Source organism: Siniperca chuatsi, linkage group LG14 (assembly GCF_020085105.1).
Source record: "Siniperca chuatsi isolate FFG_IHB_CAS linkage group LG14, ASM2008510v1, whole genome shotgun sequence".
Classification (NCBI taxonomy): domain Eukaryota; kingdom Metazoa; phylum Chordata; class Actinopteri; order Centrarchiformes; family Sinipercidae; genus Siniperca; species Siniperca chuatsi.
Window position 1 is genome coordinate 25,407,324 of NC_058055.1, and position 12,140 is coordinate 25,419,463.

Genomic DNA, 12,140 nt, shown 5'->3' on the forward strand with positions numbered 1-12,140 from the left:
TCAAACTGTATTTTTGTATCACATTAACCTTGAGACAGCCTTCCTTCTGACGGTCATGGAACTGGAACAACAATCCAACTATTCATACAACTAGGAACATGGATGTTGGGGGAGGAAAAAGATCCCTGGCTTTATTCAAAACCGCCTACTATACTGGCAGTATGCTGTATAACATCACATTTAGATGTTTATGTATCCAGCCCTATGAACTGAATCACACCTATTTGGTTGCTGACTCTTAAATGTTTGATATCAGGATTTGTAGTGGGGTCGACCCTCCAAATACATTCTCAACCTGTAAGAAAACCCTGCATGATGTCTTTAAAAATATGAACTAATTTTCAAGTTCTATTTTTTTTTTTTAATTAGACAATAACATATTTCATTCTGTGTACACTGCTGTAGACAGGAACTTAAGCTTAATGCCTAAGATGCACATGCACTTACTGTCCACGGATCTTGGACACATGCTCGGAGATGCAGGAGTGGATGTCACAGTTCTTCCTGTAGACCTCGGCCAGCAGCTCGCCGAAGTAACGTGTGTCCAACTTCGTTGGCTGGGGCACATCCCTCTGCTCGATCTTCACCTCCGTCCTGGAGATCTTCTCTATCACCGGCGTCTGCTTCTGCTGTATGATGTTGACAATCTCCACCTCTTCCACCTCCACTGCCGCAGCCTCCTCCTCTTCTTCCTCCTCCTCTTCTTCCTCCTCCTCCTCTTCCTCCTCCACCTCCTCTTCCTCCTGGGGGAACAGGGCACAGACAGAGTTTTGACCACTGTGTGTTTACGTGTTTATCTGTTGTGCCTGAGTGAGACGACTTGGTACTCTTTCTATAAGAAAATGTTTCAGTCAGTTCACATGCATTGCTAAGTGTTACAAAATCCTTTTTTTTTTTTTAAATATATATATATATATTCAAAGTAAAGATTAATGGTACACAAGGAAGTCAAAACTTCACCCAGTGACAGTGTGTTCAAAATGTTTTTCTTTTTTTTTTTTTAAGTTCTCATTTCGCTCACAGATAACAGATGATCACAGACGATCAAGGACATATAATGCAAAATGTCAATCAGATGTCAATGTGACGATGTGATGTCTCATCATTAGTATGATTCTCTGCTACTGTACTGCAAGAAATGAAAAAAGTAAATCTCCTCCTCTGCATCCTGCGAAACAGCTGCCAACATGGATCATTCTTAAACAGATAATGTGAGGAACAGACTGAGCGGTACCTGCACTGAATGTCCTCTTTGATATTTTGACAAAACAATTACATATAGTTAACTGCTTAACAAGGTCATGATTCATAATTACTGGAAAAATAATTGCTGACGTTCTTCAAGTCTTAAGTATTATAATAATGATACCTCACAACACAACATGTTTAGCCTGGTTCAGCTTTAAAGGACAACATGTACAGTATGTGTGCATTTACCAATGTACTTTAAATTACTTTTTTCCCCTTCTAGGCTGCCATTGTTTTCCGATCATTTTACTACTATATTAAAATGTATTTGCGTTTGAGTTAGGTTATCCATCACAGCAAACATCATGCTGACTGTAACTGCTGTCACACAGTTAGAATATCATTATGCACTAATGCAGTAAGTAAGTGCAGACTGATTTGACATGCCTGCAGTACACTACAAGCTCATTTTTATACCGTGGAGAAATTAATGGGAGGTTAGATATTTTAAAACCTAAAACATTATAATTACTGATATAGTCCACACAGGAGCTGGCTTTGTGCAGAGGGGGCATTGTCATGTTGAAACAGGAGAGGGCCTTCCCCAATGTTGCCACAAAGTGGAGCAAAGGGAGCACACTAAAATATCATTGTATGCTGTAGCATTAAAACTGTCCATAATTGGAACTGAGGGGCCCAAACCAGGAAAAACAGGCCGAGACCCAAAGTACATAAAAATATGTGGAGAGCAGTGTGGACCATATAGTGTACATTGATAAATTGGTGATAAATCCCCTCTAAGAAGGTCTGTGATGAAACCTGGGGTCTCAGGATGTCCACCTGCAATCCTGCACAGTCCATGCTGCACTTAAAACACTGCACCTACACGTAAGCCAAACACACCCATCAGCTCCTTTTATCTACATGTAGCTACAGAGTCGAGTCTAACAGTTTTTGCATAACCTGTTCTCTAACGCCACGCTGAGCTGAGCAGCCTGCTGTGTGTACTCTTCACACAGAAAACACTTTCACTCTCACTCTGCAAATACCTGTCTGTCACACTATTTGTTTGCTGACATGACAGACTGGCGGTCCACACCAACATCATTTATCATGTTGGTCTTGTCTTGTTTCAACCTCTTTTCTTCTACTTTTAGACCCTGTGATGCACTTTGTGGCAGAACTGGTTGTTAAAAAGCACTTTACAAATAATTTCTTCTCAGTTAAACCCACCAGATCTTGAGTACCATCTCAAGCCTTTCAGCAGAGAGAAAGTTCTGAGTGTGATTAAATCTTTATGCATAGTAATGAATGAAGTTTGGCGCTTCTTTTTATTGTGATAGACAGGTTGGTTGGCTTTTTTGACAGCCCTGTGTTTGTTAATTTAAACTTTTGGCCTGATTTGGCCTGAGATTGCAGTACTTTTAAACATTTTTTTATTTATTTTGAAAACATAATTAAAAAGGACAATCAGGTCTGTAGTCATTGATCTAAGAGACACTGAATATGGCCAGCTTTGTTAATGTTTGGTTGGTAATTTCTTGTACTGAACTGTCTGTTTTAATGGTGTTGGGATTGCTGATGGGGTGCTCCCTAGTGCGAATTTAGTATTGCTCTTCTGTTTGTTTCAGGGTGGTTGTTTCTTAGTTTTTCATATGGTCTTTTGTGTGTCTGTTTTTAACAAAGTGTAAGGTTTTGATTTACTACAACTGATCTTTTATCTCTGTAACCTGCGCATCACTAGTGGCCTCTGCCATGGGACTACAGATGAAGATATTACCTATATCTGGTACAATACATGTACTGTGCATTGTCCCTGCTAAATAAATGCTAAATTAATAATAAATGACTTAATTTAATCCTCACGTCTTAAGGACTAAAAGTTTTCCAAGGGTGCAGCTGTTTTTCTTGCAGGGTGTTCAACTGCACCAAGGCCCCGGGCCTGTATGGGGACTCTTGTCCCTACCTGTCCTTCCAAATGTTATAAATCATTAGTGTTGGTAGACAAGTTTTGAGTGCAACAATGGCTTACTAATGAGTTGCTTTGAGTCCATGATTTAATGATTTAATTTTTCTGTCAAATCAACAAAAAGCAGATGTATGAAAAACTACAGCTTCTGTGTCTCAGCATGCTTCTGCTTTAACATGGTGTGAGTCTTTAATTCTAACATTCGACCCAGCAAACATTGAACTCCTGCAGGCACAGTGCTGAGTTAAGAGTCATAGCTGCCTGTATGATTTAAAAATCATGGAAATTATGAGTTGGAGTTCCAATGTGTTCAATATCAAATAATTAAATAAGTAATTATAAAATAAATAAACCACTGAATAAATTATAACATATACTGTATAAGTGAACGAATACATTTTGTCATAATTTAAGAAGTTATTAAAACTCAGCTCATTAATATTTATTATTTGAATTTAATAACTGTTTTATTGGAGATCATTTTTTTCATTACAGAAATGTTTTTCATAATGGAATTTTTCCTTATGACACTTTCATTTCATGTCACATTTTATTTCTTAATGTCACTTTTCAGCCAATCGCATGCCCCTGCCTCTCTTGAGCAAGCAAGCTCAACAACTGCTTTAGCCAGATTTAGCCAGTTAGCTCCTGTTAGCTAAGTAGCAGCAGACACAGTAACTAACCTCTTCTTTTACTAATCTTAACAAGGCTGTACATACTACCTATCTAGCCAGCAAACTTACTCAGCACCAAAGAGAAGAGCCAGCAGTGCTAGCTATCTCGTATAGGCTAGAGAAGAAATGGAGGGATTTTTAAAAAGATAACCATATATCTTTCTGAATGGAACAAGTCATCCATACTCATGAGATATTTCAGCCTCGTTACAATCTGTCACGTGGTTTAGTTTGGTTTTAATCTTGGTTTCACCCCTGACAAAGAGAAACAGAGATACAGAGCGAGCGAGAACATTTTGTCTGAGCGGTCCAGCCAGATTCCACATGAGATTGGGAGCCAGCAGGTGAAGTTTACACTAGTGTGCCACTGGACGGCCACCATGACCCACATGGAGCCCTGCAGCACTTCAATATCATGTTCACTTTGTGTTAACACTGTCAGACAGGTGTTCATTCCACTCTGTGGTCATTTTTTGCGGCTGTAGTCAGTGGTGGTGATGTACTGGACTGTATTATGTGTATTATATGTATTGCAGTATTATATTGTGTATTTCTTTTAATATATTTTTTGTTTATCTACATTAGCATGCAACAGGGGGAGGGAATATTAGAAACAACTCTCAAGCATTTATGTAATTTAACAAAAATGCCAAATATTTAGTGGTTCCAGCTTCTCACGTGTGTGGATTTTCTGCTTTTCTCAGTTTCATAAATTGAATATCTTACCATAATTTGTCACCGTTTGCTCTGGGAATCATTAATTGTTAATAAAAATAATCGTTAGGTGCAGCCCTACTATGTGCACCACCACCTCTAACTACAAAAATGACCATAGAGTTAAGCCAACCCCTCTCTTACAGTGTCAACAAAAACATTTTAAGCTTCATATATGGGATTTATAGCTGGACCACTGTATCTGATTGAAATACCAGTTTATCAGGAACAGTACAGTCCTGTACAGTTCTAACGCAGAGTATCAGGAAAAGAAGCTTCAGAAGCCAAAGTTCCCCATTTCTGTTGTTTCAAAGTGTTTCTGAGTACTATGGCCCTTTGCACTTCCTGTAGCCATCCCCCATGCAGCAGAACCAATGGGAGAAAGATTAAAACATAATGTCATCACTACCAGGAAACACTGGCATAAATGAGTTTTTTTTTTTTTTTTTTTTTAAATCAAGGAAACTTCACAGACGGGAAGAATAACACAGGCAGTGAGGTGCCTAAAAGGCCTGAAAGATCACAGGTTTGATTTCAACAATGAACTCTGATAAGCTCACTTATTGTAAACTGTGCCATACAACTTAGCGGGCAGGAACAGACACTAACATAGGCTGTTAGGAATTTGATTCCTGCAGAGAACCTGTTATGTTCTTCAGGACAAACCCCAGGACAAATACGACTTTGTGACTTGCTGTTTCAAATCCAGCGTTCACTCTTCCAAAGCCTGAATCAAAGTGGGTCAAACATAAACAAACAGTCACGCGAGGAAGCAAAAGTCAATAAAAATTGCGGGCTTGCCACAAACTTCATACCTCAAGAGGGCAACTTATCTCAATGCTATCTTTAATTTTCAGAGAGAGCAAGTTTAAAAATTCTGTCATGTTGTCTTAACAGCCCTGTAATGCTGAATATACTCATGATAAATTTGATTAAACATACGGGCCATATTAGGCCTTGTGACTGAGTATGAGCCACTGAAAGCACCATAAAAACTAAAAATTAACTAAAAGTACTTATTTTATACACTAAATTGTAAACCTGTTGAGTTACCTTTATGTTTGAATGAGGGCTTGGAACTAAAGCAAGTAACTTAAATGACACACAACTCTGGTATCTGACAGGTCGTAAAGTCAAACCTTGTCTGGCTGCAGTGACGACGGTGTGAAACCTGCAGTTTGGTTTATGATCCTGCAGAGCTCAGAGGTCACAGCAGGACCAAGGCTGGCACTTTTAGGGCTATTTTCTGTTGTTGTTAGACATGAAATGCAAACAACAGAAGAGTGAAGAGTGCAACAGTAAGAATAGGGAGCGTACATATGTGATGCCTGTGATCACATGGAGGTGGGTGTGTCTCAGTGCTGCAGGGCACGGGCTGCTATGGTGACATGCCTGTCATTCCTGCAGAGAAAGGTAGAGTAGAGATGACAGAGACCTGAACCAGTCTGGACACAAAACAGATCGAGGACAATCGGCTCGTTATCACCAGACATACCAGTAGAGATCAGTCCTGACGCTGAGATGCTGCTTATTTTAGCAACATTTATCCCAACTTCAAGTAATATCAGAAGAACATCCTTTCAAAAACAGCATTTTAAGTGGGAATTTGGGTAATAATTTAGATGTACAACTTTCTGAGTTTCTCATCTAAGATTTCATTAACCTCTGAACCCCTACAATTACAAAACTCATCTGCCTAAATCTCAAGTTTGCAGTCAATAGCCCTGTTTCAATTAATGGATTTCTCACAGTAATTTATTTCCAATTTATTTTGTGAAAACTGTCAAAATGATATTTCAGAGCCAACAAAAATACAGAACCAACAAATTCTTTATCCTCCACATTCCTGTGGAAAGAGCGCGCTATTGCCACGTCACCAGTCAATTCGGTGTTCAAGTAACAAAGGACCAAATGTGAAAAAAAAAAAAAAAAACTTGCCAACACCAACTAATGGTTTGATCTTCATTCAACCAACACGACAAGACAGGGTTGTTATCAGTGTTTTACAGAATGGGTAAAACCACAAACCTATAAAGGAATGGCTGAATATTTGTCAATTATCCAATGAGAACTACACATGGATGGACAGCCTTTAGAGGAAGTTGCACTTCCAGCAAAGACATATGTTTCTGACCTGGAAGCACCTGAATACAGTAGCTTACAATGTTTATTGTGACATACCACATTTAACTGAGAAAATGTTTATAGATAAATAACCAGGTGGGAATGTCTGCTTTTGGCTTTTCCAGTGAATTATAATACCTGAAATATCAAGACATGTAAAGGCCTTGGTCCTACTCACTGATTTGCAGCATTGCCCACAATTGTGTAATACATATGGAGATATTAAAACGGTATACATATCTTGGTAGTGACACTGTACAGGAAAATCTCTGATGGTGACAAATTTCTATCTTCTCGTGGTATACACGGCAATTCAGTTATATTTATAAAACCCAAAGTCAAAAATCAAAAATTTTCCTCAAAGGGCTTTACAATCTGTACAGCATACGACACCCTCTATCCTTAGACCCTCGATTTGGGTCCGAAAAAACAAAAGGACAACCGTATTATATCGCCCAACCCCCTCTTCATAATTATATTAATTTTTTTTTTTTTTACTTGTCAATATAAACTGGTCATGAATATCCACAACAAATGTATTTGAGGCAACAGCCAATAGACATCGTGTGTAAAGTTGACAGAGGTTGGCTCTAGAAGACAGCACATGGTGTGTCCAGAATGAAAGAGTTCGTCCTCTGGGAAGCAGGAATGTGCTTTGAAACCTTTCATGGTAATCTGCCAGTTACATTTTGACGTTACTTGTGTGTGAGTTAAAATTTTGCCTGATGGTGGTACTACAAGAAAGGTCAGGGGGTCTCCAAAATCATTGGGGATCATACTCTGAGGACCATGAATACATACAGCAAATGTCATGGAAATCCAGCCTTTATATTTTGAAATATCTTGTTATGAATGTTTAGATCAGGTGGTAATTTTGAGCTGATAGTGGTGCAAGAGGAAAGGTAAAAAAAGTCACCAAAATAATTAGGATTTATTCTCTGGGATTTTGTATATCGACACATAATTCATGGCAATCTGGCCAGTTACCGTTACACATATCTTGCTCTGGACCAAAGTGTTGGATGGATGAACAGATAGACAAACTGAACAACATCACCAAAAAGGCAAAAACTAAGAGCTACTTCTATATTTTATAAGGAAAACCTCAGAAAAGTAATCATACAAACATGTTTACAATTCCAATTATGTCCCCAGGTTTGAGAATCACTTACTTGAAGGACACAGAGGCTGTACAATGCTGAACAAGTTTTTGTTTTCTTAGGGTTGTTGGTGGTGGTGGTGGTGTTCATTTTCAGGGATCACAAAAATGCCTCAGGTTGACTCTGACAGAGTTTAATATGCAGCTAACCTGCAGACGCTAAAGTCCAGGGATCCACTGCAGACCTGAGCTCATACTGCTGTGTAGAATGTGTGGGAGGATAACAACAACCGTACAATGATATGTCAGTGGGTTAGAGTTGCAGCAAAGGAATGTGTTTGTCTATGTAAGGCAGACTGACCTACAAAAGTGTGAGAGCACAGAGAGAACAGAGCAGCCATTGGTCAAAGGAAGCACTATCAAAACATTTCCATCTTGTCAAGTAATTTCAGTCTAAATTGAGTCCTAAAAACCTTATTTTCTTAAAAATTTAAACATTTGTATGAGGAAAATAAGACTAAAGCCGAAACAATAAGCCTTCTCAATTTTCACAAAATTAATAGACGACAATTTTGATAAATGATTAATCAGTTAAATCATTTATGAAGCAACCATGTCCATTATTATCTGTTACCAATTTCTCAAATGTGAGATGTTGTTGCTTTTCTCTGTTTTGTATCATTGTAATGGAATTTTGGAATTTGGACTGTTGGTCGGACAAAACAAACTATTTGAGGTTGTCACCTTGACCTCTGGAAACTTTTGATGCACATTTTCCACTATCTTTTGAAAATTTAAAAGACAAAAACTAATAATAATTTCATATATATGTTAACTAATCAAAAAAATAATCAATAGATTACTTCATAATGGAAATAATCATTAGTTGCAGCCATAAATAAGTGCATGCTCCATTCATGCCTGTTTGCCTGTGCAGGTTAACTTCTTCCACCTGACATCAACAAGCTGAAGAACTACAGTGAGAGGTCACGATAAGTTTACTTTACTTCTCCCTGCCTGGAGGTCAAACCTCCTGTGAATGTGAACAAACATTGGGTGTTCTTTCAGGATGCATTTGATGTTGTCAAATAAGCTCAAAAAGCAGCTCCTTCCTGTTTCAAATGCAAACAAAAATCACTCAAAGTCTTTTCAGAAGCAGAAGCTGGCTGCTCTAATTTCACTAGAGGCCGTGAAAGGAGCGTCCCAAAAGACCAGAAACCCAATATTCAAACTCAATACATCATCACCTCACCTCTTCACCATGTCAGGCCCTCTGGTGTGTGTGTGTGTGTGTGTGTGTGTGTGTGTGTGTGTGTGTGTGGTGATGTAGTTAAGTGTGTGAGCCAGGCTCTCAGGACTCTGTGTGACCGAGTAACACTAGAGGTTGTTATTGGAGAGAGAAGAGTCACTTCACCACACAGGCGCTTTTGTGTGAGTCTCTGGGTGCTTTTCATTATGCTAACGCATCTCCTCGCTCACTCGCGTCTCTTCCTCGCGTCTTAATCCTCCCAGCAAGGATGTGAGAGAGAGATACGAGGAAGAGACGCGAAGACGGAGGAGCCGAAGCTGCCAAATGAGAAATCCTTGGTTCCATAGCATCAGTCAGTTACTTATGACGCAGACAGACAGACAGACAGACAGGAAAATCTCTTATAGGCCTATACATGTCCTTTATTCATTTAGATATGTAAATTATTTAACAGTCAATTATTAGTAGTTCTATTACTGTTGTTGATTTTAATCATTTAATATTCCTTTTAAAATCTTCAAATTTATGTACGGATCAGTGTTATTTGTTATGATTACTATTTATTTACTTGCATTATCTGCACAATACACCACATGGCTTTGTAAGAATGTGTGTATTCGATAATATTGTAAAATAAAAAACAGACAAAAATCAAACTGCTGGTTTGTGTGACGCCACAACACCTTGCACTTAAATGATCCTATATATTCTAAAGTGTTAGATTTATCACACACAAGCTGGCGGCGCGTTATATTGCATCTCACCATGTACAGTAACTGTGTTCTAATATATTATCTGTACACATGTGGAGGTGCAGCATTTAGGCTATACGTCACGGCTGATAAAAGACATCCATGCGGGATACACCTGTGTTTCCTCTCTCCTCGAGGTGCATTTAAGGGATTGGAAGATCCTCCATGATGGTGGACGGGGAACGATTTCTGGGTCACGGGAGGAGAGAGGACGCAAGGAAGCATACGTTAGCATAATGAAAAGCACCCTCTGTGTGTGTCTTTGTGTGTGCATACTGCAAAACATCTTCTTATCAAGTCATTTTGTGTGTGATTCAGTCTGTTAGCGCAGAATATTTCAACCCGAACCTGCTGTCTCTCAAACTGTTTTCATTCCCCCCCCCAAAAATAAAGTTTTTCTTGATTCTTCATCCGCAACCTGATATATTCTTTATTATGTGAAGATACTGACACTGATTTCTAAAGTTTTTTGAAGCAAGTTGATTTCTACTGAATCAGATACGGGTTTTTTGCCAAGTAGGTTTTCACATACAAGGAATTTGCCTTGGTATTTTGGTGCACAACAATAAACATAGTAAGAGAAAAGAAAAAACAAGTCAAGAATCTTAAATATAAAATAGAAATTTACAATAAAAATATGAAAAATATATAAAAATATGTTCTGTATCTGTTTTTAAAATGAAAAGACCAGTACAGCGTTTAAAACAAAGAGAATGGAATGTGCAAAATATTGACAAGGAATGTGCAAATGTTCATATACTGTAAGTGTAAAGAATATGTGCAATGTGTGTGAAACAGTATGAACTATTCTTACTGCGCATGCAGATTTTTCCCTTGTTTGAAAAGCAAAATAAATTTAGGACTTGATTTTAGACAGAAATGACTTGATAAGATTAAGATTAAGAGTGGGATTAAGAAAATAAGAAAGACTTATATGAACATCAGAGTACAAACAGGAAACACACATCACCACTACACCATGCCTAACTTTGCACAAAGCCAAAGATCTCTCCGCCTTTTATTTAACTGCAACCAAGGATTCAAGCCGGCTACCTTGAGATCACAACTGTGCAACTCAAGACCTTGTCACCCCATCCAGAAATAAAGTGAATAAACATTCTACACATGAAGCCACTCTCACTGTTCACAGGATGTCATCAAAACCAGCAGCTGTCACTCTCACAGCAAACATTCTTCTATGGGAGAGACATCAACTAACTTTATTTATAGGTCAAAGAACAAAAAGCAAAAAACCCAACAGGAACCGTTGTACAGGTGAGGTGTTTGTCTGCCAGATAAGTCTCTTCTTCGTCTATGTTTTCATTGACTCCTGCAGTGTTCCTGGGGTCCACTTTTAGGGTTAACAGTCAGAAATTACATCTGACACTTGGACAGGTGTGTCTGCAACGCCTTCAGCATCAAGCCTTCAACAGATGCAAGTTAAGTAGACAAACAGTGGTGAGAACTTGCTCCTCGACGTAGTGATGCGGCATAATTTTGAAGCTCAACACCATTTGACATGTCGTGCATATTTCTACAGAGATTTATTCACCACCTTTATCAAGAAAGCTGAAAAGGATTCATATGAGTAACCCACATGAGAGTTAAGCTGACGTAGAGGCAGGTGATGAAACACCAAGCGAAACTATTCCAACATTATTCATTACCTCAGCTGGATGTGATCCAAAAGTCACCATGGCAACAACATTCAGCAAAAAACATCAGTTAAGAGGAGTGGTTCTGCGTTCTTTCCCCTCTGCTGTGACAGTTTCAGATATGGGGCAGCAGGATTAGGTTCCCTAAATGTCAAACTATTCCTACAAGCTGTGATGTTACCTGAGGTGAATAACCCAGAGCAAAGCCAGCTTTCTTTTCATTAACATCAATTTACAATGACATTCATGTTTTGCTCCTGCTTTCCTACAGTTTCGGGGTTTTCTCGAGCTTTTCTCCCCAGTGACACAGAACCACAGTTTTTTTAACAAACCTTTTCTTCAGCATATTCGACATAGTCACACATGTTGCATCTGGAATGACGGCATACGTTTCCTTAACAGTCGTAAATCAGCTGATTTCTTCGATCGACAAACTGTTCCTTGCAACAACTATCGCATCTTCTGTGTCAACTGAAAAAATACGTTGATGAGACGGAGCAGTCACTCGCTACAGATTGGTTAAGACAAACGTTGATGGCAGACTGATTAATAAAGCGAAGACAAAAAGACAATTCAGTCTGATTATCAGGCTAAACATCTACAACCAACAACCAAACCAAAATTAGTAATTCACCAGGTGGAGACAGATTAATTAAAAAGATTTTACCAAGGAAACCAACTCTACACAACCATGTGCAGATACAAGCTGATTTTAC

General features: G+C 38.6%; 1 protein-coding gene across 3 annotated transcripts in view; it reads right to left on the minus strand.

The window, feature by feature from the left end:
* pof1b (POF1B actin binding protein) overlaps window positions 1-12,140 on the minus strand; it is a 46,390-nt gene that overhangs the window by 23,940 nt on the left and 10,310 nt on the right. For all 3 annotated transcript variants that reach the window (XM_044221559.1, XM_044221560.1, XM_044221561.1), the window contains exon 3: window positions 448-743. In XM_044221559.1, the coding sequence (XP_044077494.1) occupies window positions 448-743 (296 nt within the window). The remainder of the gene's footprint in view (window positions 1-447; window positions 744-12,140) is intronic.